Genomic DNA, 26,292 nt, shown 5'->3' with positions numbered 1-26,292 from the left:
GGGGTCTTGCAGACGTGCACATTACAAAACACTGCGATTATCGAGCACCGTCTGCTCTATTTCACCGTTTTCACGCTTTTTAACGCACCTCATCATAATGATGGGGTGTGTAAAAAACCTGCATCCGTTTTTCCGATGCTGTGTGTGAGAGTGGCTAATTGCTGAGCAATCCCCCACCTTCAGAATATAGTTCCCTCTGAACACAATTTACAGTTAGAAGCATACATCACCTACAGATCAGTAACATTGTGGAGACGCTATTCCTTATCTTGCACATATTTACAGCCATTATAATAATTCAGAGCTGCATTCACAATTCTGCTGGCTGCTGCAAGACACCGGAAGATTCCCAATACTTACCTCCTATAATGCAGTAAGACCGTCTTTCCTACAACACTGTACTGTAAATACACTTCCAAGAATGTAAATGACAAGGAATGCTGGGAGATTTCAGCTTTGAGGTTTACAGAATTATGACTGCAGCAGTGAGCTACAATATAGGCTGTAATGGAGGATCTTTACGGGACACAAAATGTCATTGTTTTACAAAGTTACAGAACTCTTTATGTAGATTAAAGGTATTGTACCAAGATAGACTTATCACCTATCCATTAGGGAGACCCCCACCAATCCCGAAGGGGCGTCTTGTGAACTCCCTCCTCCTCACTGCACCCCTCCTTCACCCCGGAGATTCAATGGAGCAATGGCCAATGGGACTGCCGGAGGTAGCCACGTAGAAGCGCTCGGCTATTTCCATCAGCCTTACTGAAATGATGGCCAAGCATGTGAGGGAGTTACTGTGTTCTACAGTCCGCCGATCGTAGTGGTGAGACCCCCACCGATCAGACTTCTATATAACTATGGATAGGTGATAAAACTATCTTGCTAGATACATACATATTATGTAAAATGAAATGTAATTTTTTGATCTGCCGTTTCTCAACCCACCTTAAACTGTGTAGCATAATGGCCAAGTTTAATCTTCAGCAGGAACCCGTCCTCGCCTACTTGATGCTCCGCCTTCTTCTGCAGCTCCTGCACCAGCCCTTCCAGCAGCTGGGTGGCTTTCATACTGTCCTGTGGGTTTTCCGGGTCCACCGAATCCCTGTTAAATTTAGTTTGCACTTATACAAAGTATGCAAGGAGGACTACGTGAATAGAATGCACTCATTGGACCATTTACATCCTCTTTCTATAAAGGAAGAGGAGGAGTTTCTCTGCCTGCATCTGAAGAAAAGGTTCAGCAGCTCTCAAGATGAAATACCTTGACAATAATCATTGATGGGAAAAGTATACAAAATCTCTCTTAGCTAGAAGGAAGAAATTGTTTTCTCAAGTGCCGCCATTGGTGACTAGTCTATAAGTCAATGGAACACGACTTGGCTGACACCCATCCGCAGACAGTACTGTAATGGGGTTGTTGCTTCTCACCAGTATAGAGTAGGGGTAAGGTGGGTAATTTTTGGTTTTTTTAATAACCATAAGGTGACGTGAATATTTTCTTCCATTTGGAGAGTTATGGTGTCGCTGTTGCAATGTATTACATGCAAGGTCCAGTGCTAAATCATGATTAGGGAGTTTCCAGTGACTCACATTGTTTTGTTTTTTTTTGCCTTCCTCTGGATCAACAAGGGAGGGGGTGGAAACAGGCTGAACTAGATGGACATTGTCTCCCTTCAGCCTAACATACTATGTTAAGGCCCATTTAGACACAATGATTCTCGCTCAAAATTCGCTCAAAGCCGTCTTTCGAGCGATAACCGTTGCGTCTAAATGCACGGACATCGTGCAGTTTTCGTGCACAATTCGTTCCTCATTCAATTCTAGTTTTCTAGAATTTAGTAATGAACTCTTACCAGCGGTGCAGGCTGTAATCACAGTCGGCAGCGCTGATAAGATTCTTTCAGTTAGTGTCCCCCTGGTAGTTCACAGCGAACAATGCAGCTGTTTGCTTATGCAAAACAGTTCTATTGTTCGCCGAGCGATAGCGGCGGTGTCCCACTTTGCCTGCATAGCTCTTTAGTAGCTATTTCGCTACTATAGACTATGCAAAGATGATCGCTCAAAACTGTCACTCAAACTGTCGTTTGAGCGATTATCTTTCAGTGTAAATGGGGTCTTACTATGTTAAATTATTAAAGAGGTTATTCCAAAATTAAGTTTATCCCCTATCCACAGGACAGGGGATAAGTTTGTGAATCGTTTATTAGACTCCACCGATTCCGAAAATGGGGGTTCTATGTCCCCCTATTGTCACTGCAGGAATGCTTCTCGCATCCACAGTGAGATCAGACTGAATGGAGCGCTGGCTGCACATGCGCGGCCAATGCTCTATTCATTTTAAATGGGGCTGATGGAAATTGCTGACTGCTTGTACTCCATCTCCAGCAATCCCATAAAAAGTTAATGGAGTAGGACCATGCATGCACAACCGCCACTCCATTCAGTCTTCTCCTAACTGCAGGGGGTGCAGTGAGCCTGCAGTGAGAATAGGTGGGCATCCCATTCTTGGGATTGATGGTGTGTGTGTGTGTGTGTGTGTGTGTGTGTGTGTGTGTGTGTGTGTGTGTGTGTGTGTGTGTGTGTGTGTGTGTGTGTGTGTGTGTGTGGGGGGGGGGTGTCTTATCTGCGATAATCTCATTGATCATAAAAGTACCGCAATCCAGTCAATAGGGAATAACTTTTAACTTTAATCTATATCTTACTACTGACTATTTTAAAGGAGTTCTAGCCAAGAACTCTAGGCTTGCTCAGTGGTGGCACAATGCCTCCTCTACCAAAGAGCACCTATAAGCCACGGCATGATAAATCTATGTGAAACCAACTATGAACTAATAAATTATTGGTGCCGAATGAAAAAATACAATTTTTGGATTTGGTTGACTTTATAAGCTGACCAGACAGATTGCCCCAAGAATACAAAAGTCATATGCATCACATAAAAAGGTTTAAAATAACAAAAACCTAGCCGGATGTCTTCCAGAAACGGCACCGCACCGGAGCACACGTTGCGTCCGATATTGCCCCTCAGCCCTGGTTAAAGTGAATGAGGCAGACTGCGATCATCACGCAACCAGTGGACAAGCCTGGCGCAGTATTTGTGAGAAAGCAGCCATATTTTTCTATTCCTGACCAACGCCTTTAAGAATGGGATATGAGGAACATACCACGACTGTGCTTCTATCCAATGTGATAGGTAATGTCGAACTTCAATAGGAAAATGCTGTCCATAGAGAGCCTGCATCTGACGAAGCGCATCGCCCTGGAGCTGCTGTGCCTGAATCCACACGGCCATGGTGCGACTCTGCAGGGGAGGAAGGGAGAAGAAGCATCTTATACAACTAGATCCACAACAGAGTACAGTTGTAGCAAAGCTTACTGGACCCTTAAGCTAAATACAATAGGGCACAAAACTTTTTCTTGCCTTTTTAAATGTTTTTCGATGGCTTTTATTGTGTTGCTCGTTTCAGCAAGTTATCAGCGTTGGGTTAGCGCTCTTTTACACAAAACGGTTATCGATCAAATAATTGTTGAATTGTATGAAAATTAACGATAATTGTTTGGTGTAATCGCAGCCAACGATAATTCAGTCGCTTGTTTTGGCGTTTATTTTATAAGGTATGATGTTCATCATTTGTTGGTCGCTTTGTGTTCAATCGTTCGCAAACCATTTCCAGACCTCCCTGACAGACCAAGAATGGGCCTATAGCTGTAGATCACCAAAGATAGAGGACACCTTATTAAAAAGCATTTCCGACAAAAAAGTACTAAATCAGTAGTAGATTTTTTTTGTTTTACAAAAATTTTTGTTCAGCTGTTTCATAAGGAAAATATTTTTTCTTCCAAGTTCTACGGCAGCCATCATGACAGTATAGGCCTCATGACCCATTTCTTCTAGATGCCTGAAAGGATTTCTCCACCTGGTTACTCAGAGATATGTCAACTCCTTCATAAGTGGAAATGTTCTTCTACACTTGAGCTGCTTCTATGTGGTATTTGTATCTTTGTCCTCCTTCCATAGGACTTGTAAACAACGCACAAAATATAGTTGCAATCTACAGTGAAGTGTTGCATTTTATTGGAGTTAGTCATATTTTCGACTTCATTTACTCGGTGTTGAACTGGCCTGAAGAAATAAAGGAGATCTGTCAAGAAGTTGACTGACTCGATCGATAATGTCCTATAGAGGAAGCCTCTGTGTGACTGTGTACTCAGTCACTGACTGTCTATAGAGGCAGCCTCTGTGGGCACGGGTACTCAGTCACTGACTGTCTATAGAGGCAGCCTCTGTGGGCACGGGTACTCGATCACTAATGGTCTATAGAGGAAGCCTCTGTGTGACTGTGTACTGTCACTGACTGTCTATAGAGGCAGCCTCTGTGGGCACGCGTACTCGATCACTAATGGTCTATAGAGGTAGCCTCTGTGGGCATGGGTACACGATCACTGGTGACCTATAGAGGTAGCCTCTGTGTACATGTGTCCTCGATCACTGATGGCCTATAGAGGCAGCCTCTGGGCACGGGTACTCGATCACGGATGGCCTATGCAGGCAGCCTCTGTGGGCACGGGTACGCGATCACTGATGGCCTATGCAGGCAGCCTCTGTGGGCACGGGTACGCGATCACTGATGGCCTATGGAGGCAGCCTCTGTGGGCACAGGTACTCGATCCCTGATGGCCTATAGAGACAGCCTCTGTGGGCACAGGTACTTGAAGCTACATGACCAATTCCTTTGTAGCATTAGCTTTTGAATATCCCGGAATATGGAAGTTAATGTAGGGCACAAAAACAGACTGAGCTAGGCAATTGGTCCACTTTTAGTATGAACAATCTCTAGTGCCATGGAGTGGCACTAGAAAAACTTGCTTGTTGGATCACAAGAGTTGGCACGTAATCTGACACATAAATACGCACTCTTTAGTCATAGGAAGTCATTGAACCTACACAAGTTTGTAAAAAGAAATGGAGGACTTTGAGGTAAAACAAACACAAACAGGAAGAGCAAAGAAACTAAACACAGATGTCCGAGTCAAATGCAATCCCAAGGGCTAGAAAGCAGCACTGCTAAACATCAAGTCCCCATGTTAACCAATGCAGTGCCTCTAAAGTTTTGACAGTAGGACTGAAGCTGACCCTGTCCGTTGGATAGCCGTCAGCTGAAAGCCCTTTCCAACTCCCCTTACACATGAAGGCACACCTGAAAGTGCATGTGTTCTCAATGGGGAGAGCCGAGTAAGTTGCTGTTCGACCCTTCTAACGGCGGCTTATCTTCCTTGAGCACAAAAGGATTGGGCATATTGCACTCTGTCTGATCCTCCCCTTCCCCAACATCAGCTGTCTAGGGAACTTTGGAAAGCCCCAAAGCAAATTAGGGAGTCAACAGACCCTGACTCAAAAACTAACCAAGGATAATATCTGCATAGTGTTGATATGTTCTCCCTATGTTTGCATAGGTTTCCTCTAGGTCAGCGTTTCCCCAACTCCAGTCCTCCGGGACCCCAACAGGTCATGTTTTCGGGATATCCTATAATAAGAACACCTGTGGCAATGTCTGATGCACTAATGATAATTACATCACCTGTGCAACATGAGGAAATCCTGAAAACATGACCTGTTGGCGGTCCCTGAGGACTGGAGTTTGAAAACACTGATCTGGGTATTCCACTTTCTTCCTACACTCCAAAGATATAGTATACGGAGAGGTCAAACTGGCTGCATAGGAGATTGGCCCACATGTGAATGGTTTTTAGATTGGAAATTTAGATTAATCTCCATATGGGACAGCGATGGACGTGAGCCATGAAAATATCCGTACAGCCAGAGAAATACCATGTATGGTCGGGCTTTAGGTCTCACACAGATGGGTATATTACGCATGAATGGACCAGCTTGACCGCAGGTCTATTGGGCCAATCGCACATCATACAGATCTATGTTGCTATGAGTTTGGGTCAGCAGACCAACGGTGGGCTCGAACACTCAAATGTAATATGGGTGCAAAACTGTAATATACTCATCCGAAAGCAGCCGTAGACAAAGGGAAGGAGAAAGCCACCATAATGGCATGGTGGGTCCCGCTACGGATCACATTAACAGGCTTACTTAGGTCCTAGACGAGCACTTTAACATCTCTGATGATCAGTTATCAAGATTGTCCATGAAGACATATCAGGTAATCCGAAAACGACAACAGGGAAGAAGAGTCAATTCTGGAGACGGAAAAGGTTAACATGTATTTCGACACGCAGCGGTTGTTGCCGGAAGCCTAATTTCGGGCAGGACTCTTGTTGCACAAGACTAGTAGTACGGGAGGGGGTAAGGGATAAAGAGGACAGTGTGATGAACTGAAAATAGAGAGAATTGCATCAACATTAGAGAACGCAGCACAGGAAGCGGGGGGGAGGAATTAAGGAAAGACATTGATGTATGCAGGTCACATTCATTTACACACACACACACAAAAGTGCTGCCCTTCAAGAGGCTAGAAATGTAGAGCCGCCTCGCCAGCCACCTTTGTATGGTGGCATTTTGGACCCTCCTTGAGTACAGCCGCCTCCAAACAATCCATTTTCCACTTTTCGACCAAAAAAAAAAAAAAAAAAGTTTTCAGAGCCTTCTGCCTTTGTTCCCTCTGGCAGTATCTGTTCCCATATTGGAGGCGTGGGGGCAAAGAGTCATGCGGCAGTCACTTTTTAAATTTTTTTTTTTTTTTACATAGGGTGTAGTTATTAGCACCCTCCAACTAAGGCTGGGCTCACACAAACGTAATTTTATTGCGTATTATGTGCGCAGAATACGTGGTGAATGGAGTTAATGAAAATAAATTGATTTTCATTGATCCATTCAGACTTGCGGAATCATCATGTATAATACGTGCGTAAAAAAAAAACGCAAAGCACAGCATCTTCTAGTTTACCACGTATTACGCGCAATAGAGCCCTATTGTTCTCTATGGGCGCATATGAAAGCGCTGTACATACTCAATGTTGCTAACAATACAACGAAAGTTAAAAAAAAAAAAAAAACAAAAACAAAACCAAGAAACCAGTGCATGTGTGTGGGATATGCTCTCATGCGCAGGCATACACAATCACAATACGCAGTGATCGCAGCTCCACACGCCGGTAAAACTCTGTATTTTATACACTGCGCTTTACAATACGGTCATGGGAGCCCGACGTTATTCATCACTGGAACACCTGCACTGCCTAGTTCACGCAGAAATATTTAACTGCAATCAGACTTGTGACTTATTCTCTGTGATTCACAACACACTGTCATAATAACACTATCCCACTAACACTAAACTGGACCCCTGAGCAAGAATCTATAGTAGTATTCATTTCCATATGTTAATACTTTGCGGCTCCTTTGGCCCCCAATGACATCAGATACTCTCCATGGCATACTTTCTACTAACATCTCATACACTTCAGCTGGTATTTCCCTCCATTCATCTTGCAAAAGTCTGGCAAGTTCTTTCAAAGAAGATGCATCAGCCCATCTACAATGGTGCCAGGAGCGTCGTCATTGGACAGTTGAGAAATGGACGAATGTTCTATGGAGTGATGAATCAAGCAACTCCATCTTCAAATCAGATGGATGTACCTAGAAGTGGAGGATGCCTTCGGGAATGCCTTTACCTCAGTGTGTTGTGCCAACGGTTAAGTACAGCAGAAGTTCCATTATGGTCTGGGGATGTTTTACGTGGCATGGTCTTGGTCCGTTGGTTGTAGTGGTAAGAACCATGAACACGGAGGTGTACCCTGACATTCTAGACAGTAATGTGCTGCAGACAATGTGGAAATACTTTGGAATGGTCAGCAATACTTCCAACAAGACAACGCACCTTGTCACAAAGCCGATGTTGTTTACATTGGTTGGAGGATATGGATGTTCCATGATTGGACCGGCTGCACAGAGTCCCAACCTGAACCCTACTGATCATCTTTGGGACAAACTGAAACATCAGGTCAGGAAATATGATAAGCTCTCATTTTCTTTAAAAGAACTCACCAGATGTTTGCAGGATGAATAGAGGGAAATCCCAGCTGAAGTGTATCCAACATTAGTGGAAAGAATGCCAAGGACAATATCCAATGTTATTAGGGGCCAAAGGAGACCCATAAAATATTAAAGGGGTATTCTAGGACGTTAAAAAGAAAATGAAACCGGTTTAAAATAATGAGAAATTGAACACTCACCTATCCCGGGAGGCTCCCCATACAGCACTACATAGAACCTGGAAGAAGCACTGGGTGATCAGATGCCATACATTGTACACATGACCACTCAGCTACTCTCATGCTTCAGCGGCCATAGAAGACTCACTGTTGCAGCCTGAGAGTGGCAGAGTGGTCATGTGCACATTGAATGGCACAAGCCCACCCACCGCTTCTTCCGGGTTCCGCGGTGGAGGCGCAGGGATAGGTGAATATCCAATTTTTCGTTATTTTAACCCTGTATAATTTTCTTTTTATGTCCCGGAACACCTTTTAACAAACGTAAATAAACACAACTTTGATTCTTGCTCAAGTAAATATCTCATTACTTTTTATAGGATTGTGTACTTTTAAAGGCAATGTCTTTTTTTTAGTGCGGCAAGGCATTAGAAAAAAAAACAACAAAAAAAACTTGGAACGATTTCACAAAAAAAAAAAAAAAAAAAGTCTTGCTCAACCCCTTCAGTGGCGCACTTATTTGTTGTCTTTCATCCCTGCTTTGTAAGAGCCATAACTTTTTAATTTCTTGCCATAGACTTATAAGGGGGCGTTTTTTTAAAGGGTGTGTTGCATTTTTTTAATGCACCATTTTGGGGCAAATATATAGAAAAAAAAACTTCTGCCATTTTTTGGGACTTTAACGGTATTCGCCATAAAGTATAAACGATAGGTTACCTTTATTCTACGGGTCAGTACAGTTATGGCAATACAAAACTTATACCGCTTATGTTTTACTACTTTTACATACCAAAACCAGTCTTACATTACCTATAAATGTATACCAGGTTACCGAAGGGGGTTAAAAGCATTCTATAAGTTTAGATCTACAGCTCTTATGCGGATTTTTCGGTCTCTGTACACGACCAATAAGCCTCGTGCAGCCCAATCCGGTCATCCTTGCTAATGTACAATTGGCAGGCTGGTAGCAAAGTGACCCCCCCTAGGAGATCAAAAGAGAAATTCTTCTCTATTGTCACCATCTAGTGTGGGTGAGAGAACTGGCATAGGGTAACGACAACTATTACTGCTAATTTCTGCTACTACAGAGTTAGTAACTTCCCATCCCGCCCTGCAGTACAGCTGGAACAATGTCTACACTCATACCTGGATTGCAACAGTAGAAGAATTTTGGCCAAGGGGAACGTGAACTCATTTGCTTCCAGTCTCAAAAAAAACAAAAAAAAAAAAAAACACAGCATGGCACCAAGTGAACCCATCATGCCATACGCCAGTCAGTGGGTAGGCCATAATGAGTGGGAGAGGGGAAAAAAAGGAAGAATTCACTAACCTTTTGTCATGACTGCCAAAAGTCAACAGCAGCAGTCGGCGGTACGATGGCGAGTGGATTCTCTCGGCTGGCACTTAACTCTCCTCTGCTCATTACTAGGAGGCAATTTTTGTTTTTCGTTGCTAAGGAAACAGGTACTTAACCCGTCCCGGTTACAGGAACATTCAGGGGAGTAATTGGGGCCGTGTATTAATAACTAAGCCTATAAGCCGGAGAAGACAATGGCAGAGTCTGTCCATTGACTGAAGGACAAGCAGCACATTACTTACTGGAGCAGAAGACGTCTTCAGAGCAGGTGGGCAGGCTGGAGACGTGAAATGCATTAAGTAGGATATAAGTCGATGAAACTTAAGTGGGTCTAGGATGAGACGAGAGAGTAGCTAAGGAATCAGTAGGCAAGCAGCCTTGAAGGATGATTTCAGGGATTACATAATTATTGCTCATACCAGAAAACCCGTAAGTTTTACCAAAGTCTAGTATATTTAGATCATCATTTAATTCTATATCTAGGCAGGAATTTGTAGCCATGTACCACAGAAATAGGTGGAGGTCCAACCATCAAAGATTGAGTTTAGATACGTGGGACGGGGGGGCGTGTCCAGCAGCCATGCTGTGAAGTCGCAAGTGACTTGAGCTCCGTGGCAATCCCCATCATCCTGACCTTATCCTGACTGCCCGACACCACAGACTACCAGAAGGACTCACCGATACGCAGGGGGCGCCTCTGGAGGGACCGGGAGATCTTCTGCGAACATCCGGCGGTGAGAAACGGCTGATATCGGCCTCGGGCCTGCTCCTGGAGCTCCGGCGCGGGCACTTCCGGTGGGGAGAGGCGGCGCGCATCCCGCGGCCCGATTGTGCCGGAGGGACCCGGCGAGAGTGTGAGGCGCGTGAGGCGGCGGGAGACAGAGCCCGGAGGGCTGAGAGGTGAGAGGGGTGCCGGCGGAGGACCGTGGCGCCACGGCCCAGAGGACTTGGAGGCTTCCCGAGGCAAAGAGAAGGGGGCGGGGCTTCGGCGAGTGGTGGACACCGGCCGAGGAGGACTGCGCCCTGGGCCCGACAGCTTGGCACGGGGGACCCCCGCTGTGGAGGTGAGAAGCAGCGGGGCAACGAAAGCGGGGCGAGGAGTTAGCGGAGCCCACTGAGCCTGTTCCCCTGAGCACCGGAGAGCAGGGGAAATACACCCCCTCCCCCATAGCTCCAGCAGCAGCCCTGCGTGAGGGGCATGCCAAGGACCTGCCGGACACCCCATAAAGGGACCACCCCTGAAACGACCGGGCACCCCATAACAGGGATCTACCAACAGCTGCACCATACAGGCACACGGTGCATAGCGGACCCCCCCCCCCCCCACTGGGATATCGCTGCAGCCCGAAACGGGCGATTATTACCGGACCATACAGGTCATCAGTCAGACGCCATACAGCGAAAACAACCCCAAAGCGGGTGATCCACCCATAAACCAGCTCAGCCAGCAATCTGCAGTATCTAGCCAAAGTGTAAAGTAGCACTCCGCGTGCCCAGGTGCTCTCTAGCCCGGTGCGGACAACCATCATCAGGCTGTATACAATACCTAACCGCAATTGCACCGTCTCTGAAACGGACAAGCAGGGCGTGAAACAAACCGTAAACACTCGCCCTCCTCTGCAAAGAGGTGCCGGATTATGACCCGCGATGCACTGGCTACCCACCAAAGCATAAAAATCGCAATCAAGTCAAACGAACTTTGGTCACTATAACCGCCGCCTTTATAACATAGCGGGACCCTCAACGGCATCTCAGACTACGACAAAGAGTCAATACCACCTAACCAAACTAAGCAGGCTGCCAAACTCTATCCCCCGGGCCACACACCCCGCTACAGCGGAGCGTATTTATACATCTCAAACTCCCAACAGCAAGGAGGCCCTCCACAGCTCTTTCAGTGCATAAAGACCGCAAACATACCACCGCCGTCCTCCTCCCGCAGGCGGGGCAACCGCAAGTCGTCCAGAATGAGCCGCAGCACTCCCCCACCGATAACAGAGCGCCTCAAGGCCTATGCGCTCGACCCAACAACGGACACCACACGCCGACCACCCAGACTAGAGGAAGACGCAAGTGTGGCCTCGGGCTCGACAACACCTCCAGAAGCAGAAAATGAACCAACGCTCAGGCAAGTCACAGCGCAGCTCTTAGAGGCCATACAAACCAGTACCACCTCCTTAACCGGGAAAATAGAGGAGGTCAAAATAGATGTAGGCTTGATACGACAAGACATGCAAAACCTCAGAAGCAGAGTGGGGGAGGCCGAGACACGTATCTCACAGCTCGAAGACACCATGGCTCCAATACCAGAAAAGCTCACAGAACTCGACAAAGCAGCAAACACCTGGTTCCAGCGAGCAGACGATCTTGAAAACAGACTGCGTAGAAACAATCTTCGGATAATAGGACTACCGGAACGCGCTGAGGGTCAAGATCCTTGCTCATTTATGGAAACCTGGTTGAAAGAACTTCTACCAGAGGCCAAATTTACAACGGCCTTCGCCATCGAGCGGGCCCATAGGGTCCCGGGTCGTCCGCTGCCCCCGGGGGCGCCCCCGAGACCGATGCTGGCAAGACTACTGAGCAGCAAGGATAGAGACATCGCCCTCCAGGCCGCAAGGCGAGCGCAGAACCTCCAATACCAGAACGCTAACATCTCTTTGTTCCCAGATTTTTCGGCTGCCCTGCAGAAAACCAGAGCATCCTTCGTAGCAATCAAGCGCCGACTGAGGGAAGCCGCTATACCATATTCCATGATGTATCCAGCCCGCCTACGTGTGGTCCACAATGAACGAGCTACTTTCTTCTCCACTCCAGAGGAAGCCGAGGACTGGCTTAACCGCATGCCAAGGTCGCCCAGACGCCAATGATCATCGAACAGGTCTACCCTGGGAGGGGGGAGGGGGGGGGGCGATGGACTTGGACTTCCAAACTTGGTCAATCTATTGCTTCACATAATTTCTAAGAACCCACACGTATACACCTGCATTTGACTCCTGTCTGGCTCTCTCCTTCCCCCCCCCCCCTCGCTATTATACTCCCCTGTCCCTTTGGACGCCGGGGTGCCGGCGCCCTTCTGGAGGGCCCGGCCCCGGGGGGGGAGGGGGGGGGGGGGCGAGAGCCTAAGACACTTGACTATAGTCAGTATTGCATCTCTCCATGACTCCCAAGAGAACGGGGAGATATACTTGAGTATGTCCCCGTCCTGCCCCCGCTCTCCCCTCTACTCCCCACTAATGGCCCCCCACTCCCCTACACACTACCATATAGTGAGGTGACCTCGAGTTCTTTTCCCCCCCCCCCTTTTTTTTCCCCCCTTTTTTTTGGGAAAGGGGGAGGGAAAAATTACAGATAGAATTTACTGTATGCCATACTAAAATGTTTTCTGGTCTAAATATGCATAAGATACTATAGTCGGGCAGAGAAGTTAATGTACCTGTGATATTGGGGGCCTAGAGTTCTATGCAGATTTAATCTGTCTGACTGTGCCCAGTTGTACCATCGTGTTTTAGGTGCACAGTCTTCCCCGTTATCACACGCACGTTCAAGTAATGTTAAACGTTATGATGTTTGTAATACCTAGGCAATTCGCTGTTGATGTAATTACAATCGTTAAGTTTTGGACAAGTTTGTGCAGTGCAACACACGGAATTTGTTCTAATCGGAGCATGGGGATGCACTCCTCGGCCCTTGTTCCGGGGGGCCTGGTGGCTGGCCGGGCGCGGGCTCGACTTCGTTCGGTGGGGTACACTCTCCCGCATAACTATAGAAACATTCGAGTTAAATGGCCAACTTAAACATACTCTCCTGGAACGTGAGGGGAATGGGAGCCCCCAGAAAACGTTCTATGATTTTCTCATATGTCAGGAACCATAACCCCCACATAGTATGTTTCCAGGAGACGCATATGATCTCTGAAAAAACAAAACTATTACAAAAACCATGGGTTCAATGGGCTATACACTCAACTTACTCCTCATACGCCAGAGGAGTGTCCATACTAATCCACAAGCGGCTGCGGTGGGAGCCGGGACGCACAGTCAGAGATCCAGGAGGGCAGATTTTTGTTCATCCAGGCGTGGATAGAATCCCAACCCTACGTAATAATTGGGTTATACCTCCCCCCACCAGCCAACATAGCAATCCTATACCAGGCAGCCCAATTCGCCACCCAGTACCCCAACGCTTCCATAATATGTATGGGCGACTTAAATTTGATACTGGACCCCCAATTGGACAGATTTGGCACCCCCGCAGCTCACCCAGCCCAAACCAGCCCCGCACCTCTGATGCAATTCCTACAGGAGGTCGGCTGGCGCGACGTGTGGAGAGTAAGACAACCGGCGACACGTGAATACTCGTGTCATTCCATCGGCAGGAACGCTCTATCCCGAATAGATTACTGTCTTGGCAACGCCAGACTGTGCACTGCAATAACACACATTAAATACCTTACCAGAGGTATATCGGACCATTCACCTATACTCGTAGAAGTTTCCACGCCAGACACACATGCCCATAGGCATAACTGGCGGGTACACCCATTCTGGTTAAACCTATTCGGTACAAATGATAGAGTACCCGACCAACTTTCTGTTTTCCTAGAACTAAACCAGCCAGATACCGACCCGGCGGTGCTGTGGGAGACATTAAAGGCCTTTTTACGAGGCGCTCTAAAATCGTCCATCTCATATATTAAAAGGGAGTCTTCTAGGCTGGAACGCGAGATGGCGTCTCAATACGAACGTCTAGAGGCAGACTACATTGCAGACCCAAACGACGAATGCAGAGAGCAGTGGCTACGGCAGGGCAGGCAATATTTAACTCACCTACAAGAGAAGGCTCGTAGAGCCTCCTTCTTTGTAAAACAGAGGTTTTATGAACTTGGCAATCAGTCCAGTAGCCTATTGGCCACTCTGGTGCATCAAAATTCGGCATCGCCGTCGATACTCCGTATTGCATCGGAAACAGGAGAGATACTCCACCAAAAAGACTTAATAGGAGCAAGATTTCAACGCTTTTATAGAGACCTCTACGCTACTGGACTCCATGTCACACAACAAGAGCTAATAAGCTACCTGTCTAACCTCAATTTTCCTACACTCTGTCAGGACCAACAGACCCTAGTAGATGCCCCATTTACTCTAACAGAACTCTCGGAGGCTCTTCAGGAAATGTCCAATGGTAAAGCCCCAGGCCCAGATGGCCTACCAGTAGAGGTATTCGCAAAATACCAAGAAATACTCCTGCCCACACTGCTCGAGACCTATAATGCTGCCTATAACAATAAAACACTACCTCCATCCTTCTATGAGGCTACAATCGTACTCATCCTAAAACCAGGAAAAGACGCCCTGGATTGTGGCTCGTATAGACCCATATCCCTCCTTAATTCAGACTATAAACTCCTGACAAAAATGCTTGCCCGACGCCTCAATAGCGTCATTCTAGACCTGATACATCCAGACCAAACGGGATTTATGCCGGGCAAATCCACAAGAGAAAACCTACGCAGGGTACAGGTAATAACGCAAATCGGAGAGACAGATAAGGCGGATTGGGCCCTGGCTTCACTAGATGCAGCCAAGGCCTTCGATTCCATAGAGTGGCCCTTCCTGCTCCAGGTGCTGAGGAGATTTGGGTTTGGAGACCGCTTTATCCAGTGGATCTCTATAATCTACAAAACACCATTGGCAGCAGTCTCCGTGAACGGCACCTGTTCCACATATTTTCCCCTGTATAGAGGTACCAGACAGGGGTGCCCCCTCTCCCCGCTTCTCTTCGCCCTGGCTATGGAACCGCTGGCCCTCATGCTCCGAGCAAGTCCCCTATACCACGGGATTCAAATTGGAAATCGGGAGGACCGCGTGGCGCTATACGCTGACGACCTTATGCTCTTTATGGCAGACCCAACAACTACCTTGCCTCATGCCATAGACGTCATTAACACGTTTGGATCCTTCTCAGGATTACAGATAAATTGGTCAAAGTCCGCCTTGATGTTAGTATCCACACAAAACCCACTACAATCATTGGACTCACTGTGCGGATTACGAGTTTCTAGAGAATTCAAATACCTGGGAGTTCAGATCACCAATACAACTACTAGAGTCCTAGATCTGAATGTTTATCCATTAATAGACCTATATAGATCCAAATTTAAAGTATGGGGAGCACTACCTCTGTCGGTCGCAGGTCGTATTAATCTGATTAAAATGATAGTCTTACCGAAGTGTCTATACATCTTGCAGCACATCTCCGTTCCAGTCCCGACTAGATTTTTCCGAATGATGAACTCCCTCATGACCTCCTTCATATGGGGCAACTCTCGCCCAAAACTTAAACTCTCCACGCTACAGCGACCGAAGGACGAAGCCGGGTCGGCACTCCCAGACTTATTACTATACTACCTAGCCGGTCAATTGATACACTTAAAATGCTGGCTGGAAAACGGTCCACTACCCAATTCAGAGGCCCATCTGGCCCAGACTCTGAACACTTCTAGCCTCTGGCCGTTGCTGGAGCTCCCCGCCACGGTGAGGGGCAAAATATTGCCTATACATAGACTGGCTATGCGGGTCTGGCGTCAGGCAAGGGAGGTGAGCGGATTCTCGGATATAGCCGCAGACATGCCGTTGTGGAGAAACCCTGGGCTGGGGGAGCTGCGGTTGCTAGCTGACCTAGAGGTATGGGAGCAGCATGGGATAGCTCATTTAGGAGACCTATACAACTCTAATATCCTGCTATCCTTTGAGCAGCTCCAGGCCCAATACCAAATACCTCGATCCCACTTCTACAAATACCTACAAATCCGGCATGCGCTTCAGACCCAATTTCCGCCCACGAATAGCACTATATCCCATTACCCACTAATTGGAATATTAAGATCGCAAGGGCCCCGCGGACTTATCTCGACATTATATTCCCATCTAACAATTGCAAAAGCCACAAGGGAAATCCCCCCGCTTTGACTAAGTGGAAGTCTCTGATCCCAACGCTGACAGAGGAGACGTTCCAAGAGGTGCTGGAATCACCGCTGTCCGTCTCCCCCTCGGCAAATAATAAGTTGACTCAACTTTATATAGTCCATCAGTGTTACCTCACCCCGGCGAGACTACATAAAATGGGCAGGACTTCATCCACACAGTGTATCAGATGCACCTGCTCGTACGCTGATTTTTGGCATATGATCTGGGACTGCCCGCGGATCCGATCATACTGGGACGAAGTCATAGATCTGTTATCCACAGTCCTTGAAATCCCAATCCCTGCCACACCAGAAATCTGCCTTTTTGGTATCCTCGATGAGGAGCAGTGGCAACATTACCACAGAGTATTCCTGAGGGAGGTACTGTTCATGGCCAGAAAGGTCATCGCGATGAGATGGATGGACCAGAGGGGCCCGACCGTGGCAATGTGGAAGAAAACCACAAACTCAATTATACCCTACAACAACATAATATACAAAGCCCGCAAATGCCCGGATAAATTTCAAAAGGTGTGGGGCCAGTGGTGTGACTCCTCGTTGACCTTGTATCCCCCGCAGCCGCTCACATTAGCAATATCAGCGCTACAAAGGCAATAGTAAAACCCTCGAGGAACTGCGGTGAGACAGGGGGACTCGGCCCCGCGCACGGTCAGCCACCCGGAATATCATTATACACCTTCCTTCTCCCTCTGAAAATAAAATAAAACACTCTGAGGGTCCTAACCCCGTACCGTAACACGCCTAGCCGATTGGCACATCTCGATGCAAGTACTTACTTAAGTGCCTAAGATAAAAGCCACAACAGACCTACGCTTTAAAATGGGCTTTAGCACGGCTATACCTCCCCCCATTACCCTTACCCTTCCCCACGTTCCTACTACTCCTACAATACGATACTATACTGTATGCCTGCCGCCTCTCCCTTTGCTCAGGGCCGGGAAAACTCACTAAATATGATGCAAACTGAAATGTACAAGCCCGACTGGCTTATGTTACATGTAAGACTTTGTACTGCACAATGTTTGTTTTCTTTTCTGTATTCGTTATGTTATTAACTTGTCAATAAAACGAGTTTAAAAAAAAAAAAAAAAGATTGAGTTTAAAGCGCCATTAAAGAGACCCTCTGGTCCTGGACAAACATAGCTGGCTGAACGGCTTCTCTATCTGATGCATTGCCCACCAGAGCTTGCAATCTACAAGGGAAGAAGGCAGTAGGTGAGGGTAGAAGCTGCTCGTATGGTAGTAGCAGGTTTACCGTAGCTTGTAGGCTTTTCAGGTTGGCTTTGAAGGTGCAGAGAGTCTAATTGTTTGTGGTAGTGAGTTTCAGAGTATGTGGGATGTGTGGAAGAGGTCTTTGAGCCGTTGCATAAGGGATCAGACAAGAGGAGAGCAGAGAAAGAGGTCTTGCGAGGACGGAAGAGGAGGTGGGGAGGTATTGGAATGATAAGTCGGAGGTGTAAGGAGGGGACATGTTGTGGATGGCCTTGTAGGTCATTCATAATAACTTGAATAGGATTCTCCGGACAATGGAAGTCAGTGAGGCGATTTGAAAAGGGGAGAGGTTGAGGAGGAATGAGGAGAGACCTGGGTTAACCAAGCAGAAGAGTTGAGGATCGACTGGAGGAGCACAAGAGGAAGATGTTGCAGTAGTCTAGGTGAGACATGATGACGGCTATCCTGAGGAAGGTGCAGATGATACTTTTGAGTTTGAGGCAGCAGGAAGTGGTGAGGGCTTGGATTGTGAAATTCTGGGGCGCAATCAAATGTTACCCTAAGACAGCAGAGATGCGACACTGGCCGTTAGTGGTCATAAATGGGCCTGGTGAGGCGAAAGAACATTCTATTTTCTCCATGTTAAGTTTTACAAATGGAGGAAGAGGAGAACATCACTGATAGAAACTTTGGGACTCATGATAGTAGAAAGGTACCAAGATATACGAAATCAGGAAAATACACTGGATACCTATGCCTATCATGGTGGACATTCACTTTAAAGGGTCACTAAACCTAAATATCTTCTCTCCCGTTGATGTGTAGCTGAATGCAATTATTGTTCTTCGTTACCAGCCATTCCTGACTGGGAAGATACTGCATATGGTGTTCTTCAACCAGCCAGCAACCTACTGCACAATGATGAGGGAAAAAACCCAAACAGTAAGTCTGTCTGTACATGGTTGTCTTTTCCATCTGGAGAAGATTCTGGCTTTGGCTTATATTTCCAGTTATGTTAGAAGACCTGGTAGGTTGGACATTTACTTGTAGGAAAGTTACCTTCTAATAGGTGGCGCTGTGGAGGCATTGCCCCATCTCTCATTTGCATGCTAAATTTCCCAGAGGAGCATGCATGGCCTTATAAGTCTCCTAACAGCTATGTGGTGCTCTCCACGAGGAGGAACTGTAGCCCTTACTACCGATGTTTCCAGCTCCAAGACCCCTATGTGCACATACATGCGGCAGCCCTTTTGAGGAGATTTAACTCTAGAAGCTACTTATTTAGTGGTGCTTCAGTGCTATAATTAAGCAGCACTAACCACGGCGATTGCAAGACATTAAGATTTTTTTTGTAATAGTGGAGTTGGATGAGCACCAAGTGTTTCAACTGTAATTGCAGCCAGGACCTCAGGCGGTGTATGCAAATGACTGTACCAATTAAAGGAGCAACACTGTCCCAAGCAAAGAACACAAACTGGTTATTCATATGGCATTAATGTGTGTAAACTAGAATCAAGCAAAGAGAGATTGCTTAGCATACAGTAAAGCTGTAAAAAGAAAGGCAAAAATAGACACTTGGCTCTTAGGCACAAATGAAAAATCTATAAAAGTTACCAAACTATCATGCATCATTGGCAGTACTGGTGTAGTCATACGGCAGAGACATCTTGGTCTGACCTGGAAGCACCCATAAGGCCCAAAGCTGTACCCTCTGAACCTGGGGTGCCATTACAGAACAGCCATCATCACAGTATGCGGTTATTTGTATAGTTTTTTTTTTTATTTCTAGTAACCGTTTATAAAAACATACCTATGGACCGCAGCGTCCCTCCCAACTATTTTCTGGCCTCCACCTTACGTCATTGAAGAATTACATATTCTGGAGCTTTTATTTTTGAAAAATCACCCAATACACGAGTCAAATCTCATCAAAAGCTATGAGAAGGCACAATAGTGTATTTTGGGGCCATGTGCTGGTTTCATTACAGCCTATGGGGCTATACGCATGGATGTTTCTTAACATGTACTGATTGGCAGGTCCTATTCCTGTCGGTTTCATGGATGTGCTGTGTATATATATCGGACCTCACACAGCCTAGAATTTATGTGCTGTCCGATGCAAGTTGCTCCCAAGACTCCTGGGCAAAACTTGCAGTCACGGGTAGTCCAAGCCTAGCCAAGTCACAGGATTTTGTCATGGCATCGCAGGTAGTCATACAACCTCCGCCTTCTTGACAGTTTGGCATGGATTGTTTCCCTGTCTATCGTACATCGAGATGCAGACAATTCCCTGCCAAACAGCCCACCCAAACAGACGCCTCATGGTTGCTCTTCCATCGTCACTTAATTGCTAAATAACTATGTCCACAGGCGGTTCGGATTCCGCATGCAGGAGCCCGCAGTGGAATTTGCCCCAGCCCACGGTGAGGACACTATGTACCTGTTCAGGTCTTCTATTTTCTGGTCTGAGGATATGTGCGGAAACTCCGGCCGGCGCGCAATATTTATTTAAATTTTTTACCTCCTGCTTTCCCGTGGAATCCGCGGCCCGTCTGCAATTCAATTACGGAAGGGTCGCAGATTGGACAGCTTCCATTGAAGCAGTCCGTCCAGGATCTGCATTGAAATGGAGCATGCTGCGATTTGATTTCCACACCCAAAAGATCCACAAATTAAATCCGCATGCTCTAATTCATTTGCGGACACCCAGGTTTCCCTATGGGCAAGCTTGATTTGTGGTTCTTCCACGCCGGTGCCCCACACAGATTCCACAAATCAATCCCGCCCGTAGACATTGGGTTTAAGACCCCATTTACACTGAAAGATGATTGCTCAAAAATTGCTTAAACGACAGTTTGAGTGACAGTTTTGAGCGATCATCTTTGCATACTTTATAGTAGCTAATTAGCTACTAAACAGCTATGCAGGCGGAGCAGGACACCACCGCTATCACTGGGCGAACAATACAGCTGTTTTGCATTAGCAAACAGCTGCATTGTTCTTCGTGCATACAGCTCGCTTGCCGCTGTGAACTACCAGCAGGACACGGGCTGGAAAAATCTCATCAGCGCTACTGACTGTGATAACAGCCTGCACCGCTAATAAGAGTTCATTGCTCAACCCTAGGAAACTAGAATTGAGAGGAACGAATCGTGCATGAAAACTGCACGATGTCCGTGTATTTAGACACAACGGGTTATCGCTCAAAAGAGGTCTTTGAGCGAATTTTGAGCGAGAATCGTTGTGTCTAAATGGGCCTTAAGGCTCCGTTTAGACAAGCCGATTTGTCATTTGAATGAGAGAGCAATGTCACCCGGACAGCAGGTTATAGAAGCAGATACATAGTTGGCTCCTTCAGTCGTTCACATTCGTTGTATAAGCGGACAAGAGATGGTACATATATGATGGAGTGCTGATAAGTCCTTGGCTCTGCGGTCTTTATTTGTTTCCAAAACAATAAAAGTTCTATCATTTTAAAGCTCAACCTCTGCAATACTTGGTGAGCACATTTTGGGAGGATCTCATGCGCCATTCTTACGTTATGCAGGTTTGAAGACAACATGGCGGAGTCTACAGCAGGTTTCACTGTAGAGCGGAGCAATGATGAAGTCTACCAAAGGGATGTTGGCCGAAGACATTCACGGTAACACGGTGCAAACATTAGAGGACAAGGGTCCTTCGTACTCCACAGTGAGAAGTTAGGTTGGCAAGTAGAGATGAGCCAGTATACTCGCTAAGGCACATTACTCCAGCGAGTAGTGCCTTAGCCGAGTATCTCCCTGCTCGTCTCTAAAGATTCGGGGGCCGGCGGGGAGGAACGGAGGGGGGATCTCTCTCTTTCCCTCTCTCCCCCCTGCTCCCCGCCACAACTCACCTGTCACCCGCGCCGGCCCCCGAATCTTTAGAGACTTTTATGTGCCTTAGCGAGTATACTTGCTCATCTCTATTGGCAAGTTTTTACTTAAACGATATTTCTATCATCTGGACAAGAGGAGTGGGTCCCGAAATATTCGTCAGCAGAATAAAAGCATGCCAAAGTGCAAGCTTCGCGGGCAATTGTGCAGCGCTTTCAGCAGAATACTGACGTTTTCCTGTCTTGATTGGTGACGACAGATGAGACATGGATTTTTAAGCGTGATCATGAGTCAAAAAAATGGAAACATATGGAATATTCCTTTAAACCCTCCTCCCCGTGCCTTGTACTCAATTCCACCTTCCATTTTTTCCATCGCAAAGCCGTCCAAAAAAATTGCCAGCACTTCCATCCCGTGTGAATCTCCCCTTACGGGCATGGTTGCTGCATTTATAATCGTTTACTAGCGAAAATTGGGAACAGATGCCAAATAGAGAACATATATAACCTCTCGTGAATGGGTTTAATCTCTCAGAGATCAGTTACACTTCATTATTGTTACAGTTGTAATGAGAATCATTTGAGCTGAATTTTGCCACTAGAGGGCATCACTTCATTGGAGTTAATTGAAAGCACAGGACTGAACTGCCGGCTACTGCTACACAAACAGAGGAAGTTTCAAGGTTGTTTTTTTTTAAAAAAAAGGAATAATGTTCTAGATGCAGGTGAGTCGCAGAGGAGGTATATAGATCTCAGTCTGTGTTAGTCACATCCCATTTGGTTTTAGTCTTCCCTGTGAAATGAAATCTCATTCTTTAATCCTATGACTTTAAGGGAAACTCTAAGGTTAAAACAAACAAACAGCCACTCAACTGTAATTGTGTTTAATGCGCAGTTCTGCTAAACAGCGGAACAAATAAGGTGTAAACATAAGGGAGGATGTCAGATGAACTCACTCATCAGCACGTATCTAAGCAGGACGACAGACAGTAATGGTTTATAGGGAATGTGTCATCAGAAAAGGACTTCTTGTATATGTTCAGTTCTTATATTAAACATAGATTTTCTGTAATTCTCAATATCACAATCTAAGCAAAAAAGCCTTAAATCCTGCAGTTCTCACACTACTAAGCCTAATAGTAGCCTGACACTTCCTGTTCTGGAGAGAAAACTTTTCAGCAGTCCTCTCATTATCATCACAGGCAGGATTATACTGAAAAGTAACACCCATAATTTTTTATATATATCCACATACACACACACATACATACAATATATATGTAAATACACACACACAGGATCCGCCATGGACAACAGGTGGCAGACACAGCTCACCTCCTCCCCTCCCTGCAGAATGACCCCTGACGAAATCAGCATGCTCAGAACGCTCTCCCATAGAAGTCAATGGGTCAGCTGCCGTCCATTGTGTCTTATAAGACTACTGTGAAGCACATCTATAAATGCTGTTAACTGTAGCTAAAGCAAGGATTGTTCTACTAATGATCGTGTACATAAAAAAAAAAAATTAAAATAAAATCTGTAATTAAAAAAATATTAAAAGTGGATTGAAAAAATCTGGTTTTAATTCATAAAAAAAGAAAATCTACGCATACATACATACATACGTGTGTGATACATTCCCTTTAATATCTGAGACCAATTATAAGAGCCAGGGAGAGAGAGCACTTCAGAGGAAGGAAAGGCATGAATTAGAGCACAGAGGTGTCACTATAGACTACGGGAGAACGGTACCACATAACCACAACAGTGAATTGAGAGGAAACACCATCCTTGTGTAGGAGAAAAGACTGAAATTTACAGTAAATGGAAGATGTAATCAGCCCACCAGTCCCCGACTCTACTGCAGCTAGGTCATGCAGCTTTCTACCTCACCGAGAAACCCCGTCCAGCAGGCCCATCAGCCCTACAGGTCTAGTAATACCAATTACTAATAGAGTGATTCACAGGCTGTAAGTGATGTTAAGCTTTTCCACTGGGCTACTACTAAATACATAATTTTCTGTAAGCAACTTTGCAATAGGTGTACTTTAAAACAATATCTCTCAGTTCCTCTGCAGACTATGCATATCCATGGTAATGGACAAATCCAGTGCAGTCCAATTCCGTAGTCTTGCAGTCTCATACTTTCTTCTATTTGTCCTCTACTTGTGTGCTAAAGTACATTTAGCAGGTTAGCAAGAGATTAGAGACAAGAAAGGAGGGAATATTGTATGACTGCAGGATCAGACTACAGAGTTTGTAGTCTGTTACCATGGAGACAGTCTGCATAAGAGAGAAGGAAAAATAGGAAAGCCTTAATTAAGACCTACTGCAAAGTTACTTTATTTTATATGCATACATGTGAATGTTCTCAGCGAGAGAAACCAAGTAATCTTGTACATAGGATACCTTTTGATGGCCAACAAAAAGACATCTTGATTAGAGATGAGCGAGCGTACTCGCTAAGGCAAACTACTCGAGCGAGTAGTGCCTTATGCGAGTACCTGCCCGCTTGTCTCTAAAGACTTGGGTGCCGGCGGGGGAAGAGCGGTGAGTTGCAGGAGTGAGCAGGGGGAGCGGGGAAAGGGAGTGAGAGAGAGATCTCCCTCCCCCTCCCCCTCCCCCCTACGCCAGCACCCGAATCTTTTGAGACAAGCGGGCAGGTACTCGCATAAGGCACTACTCGCTCGAGTAGTTTGCCTTAGCGAGTACGCTCGCTCATCTCTAATCTTGATAAAGCAAGCTTTCGAACCTACTTGGGGTTCTTCTTCGGCTTGAACAATCACCCCAAGTGGGTTTGAAAGCTCGCTATATCATCATGCATTTTTGTTAACCATTAAAAAAGGTATCGTATCTACAAGATAACGGTAATCACTCTTTTGAGCAATCACTCGGGCGACTGTCTGCTTGTGTTAAAGTAGCCTTAGTTTGTACTATAGAAATCTGATGTAGACGCTAAATATGTCCACAAGGCTCCATTAGCTAGACAAATGCTAAGAGTGTCCTTCGGGTCTCCGTCAGTATATCTTCAAATCAAGGTATAGAGTAATCAACTACACTATACCATCCTATGGAGTCTTGTTACCCTATGGGTGGTGAACGCCACTGTATGGCATCTGCCACTCATGGGCTATGGCGGCACTGGTATGTCATGAAAGGCTGACAACGTGTACATTTAACGGATGGCATACAGTGTCACCCAACACGGTGTACGCATTACTTTATTGGATAACACTTGATGAACACCGCAGTTTTCTGCACTCTTCTATTCTAGCTTTTTGGTAGTATGCTGACATATATAGGGCAGACAGAAGCCGAATGGACATTCTTCTGGCCTATATCTGATGAATGGACACGTTTAGCATCCACATCGGAAGCTTTTACGGTCTACACCCTAAATGTAGACATTACTGTAACGCTATGTAGGACATTTTGGATCTATAATGCATTAGATTTTAAGGCCGGTCTCACACAACCGGGTTTGAAGTGCTGACTCCGCAATAGTCACTCGCACGGACGATCCGCAGTATTCTGCGTTCATTCAAAAATTACAACATTTGCATGTCTGCTCCCAGAAATTAAATTGCAGCATGTTCTATTTTAGCACGGATTCCGCACGGACGGCTTCCATTGAAACCAATGGAAGCAGTTCGTCCCGCGGCCCATTCCACAATGGACATTGCAGGTACGTCGCAGGCACCCACGTTATTGCCTAGCGACGGTACAGGAAAAACAAAGATTTAAATAAAATTTAAAAAAAAAAAATCAGTACTGTGCATGACAGACAGCCGCTCGCCACAGCCATCCACAATAAGATATGGAAAGGTGCGGACGCCGGCCAGGGACAGGGCCGAATCCCGCTGCGCACTCCTGCATGCAGAATCCAACCGATCTGTGTGAGAACGGCCCCAAATGGTAATTATTTATCATCGACTATGTACCGGTGACATTTCAGTATCACTCTGTAGGCGGGTTTGGAACTTTTTAGCATTCTGTAAGCGTAACAGTTTTTAGCATTCTTGTCGGCGTAGTGCTTTAGTGCTTTCTACCTTTCCCAATAAAGTATTTTCACATGATGTTACACTCTGGCGTTTCCTTCTGATTGCGATGCATTCATGTAGGAGCTTTAGTTGGCAGTAGTCAGTTTTGGTTGTGGAGCACAACATGTTTGCATGCTTTAATGCACATTTACATGTTATTTCTGAGGCAAATATATGAGAAAGTTCAATGCAAAAAATAAATAGGTCAAACAATCAATTTTACAGGAAAGTGTGTTATATCAGACTTAGAAGCCCCCATGATGACATAACTAAGAGAAAGCTTAGATAAGCCAAATACTTACATCTCAGAGGCGGCCCAGTGTGGGGTTACACAGCGGATCAAGTCCAATCAAACAATTTCTGTAGAAGAAACAAAGAGTTAAAAAAGGTACTGTTGGAGTTACAAACATCTTATGAAAGTTTTAGAAGAAAGTTCCAACTATACACAGAGTCACATATTACATCCAGACATACATAGCGTACTTCGTCCGAGTGAGCCAATATAAAATAAAATTTTAAAAAAAGACAAAAAAAGGCCAAAAAAATATTATATTATACACACACACAAATAAAAATATCCTGTATACAACTAAAAAGACAAAATCACCAAATTAATGTGCAGCCAACAGGCACGCCTTATACCCCAGCACCCATTCAA

General features: G+C 45.9%; 1 protein-coding gene across 2 annotated transcripts in view; it reads right to left on the bottom strand.

Annotated features, from left to right (window-relative positions):
* The window catches only part of LOC136587819 (signal transducer and activator of transcription 5B), a 141,025-nt gene that overhangs the window by 30,892 nt on the left and 83,841 nt on the right, over positions 1-26,292 (bottom strand). For both annotated transcript variants that reach the window (XM_066586588.1, XM_066586589.1), the window contains exons 2-4: positions 25,937-25,994; positions 3,168-3,304; positions 949-1,105 (exon numbers count right to left, since the gene is read on the bottom strand). In XM_066586588.1, coding sequence (XP_066442685.1) covers positions 949-1,105; positions 3,168-3,295 — 285 coding nt within the window. In that variant the 5' untranslated portion in view covers positions 3,296-3,304; positions 25,937-25,994. The remainder of the gene's footprint in view (positions 1-948; positions 1,106-3,167; positions 3,305-25,936; positions 25,995-26,292) is intronic.

This window comes from Eleutherodactylus coqui, chromosome 13 (genome assembly GCF_035609145.1).
Source record: "Eleutherodactylus coqui strain aEleCoq1 chromosome 13, aEleCoq1.hap1, whole genome shotgun sequence".
Lineage (NCBI taxonomy): Eukaryota > Metazoa > Chordata > Amphibia > Anura > Eleutherodactylidae > Eleutherodactylus > Eleutherodactylus coqui.
This window is presented reverse-complemented; position numbering and strand designations above follow the sequence as displayed.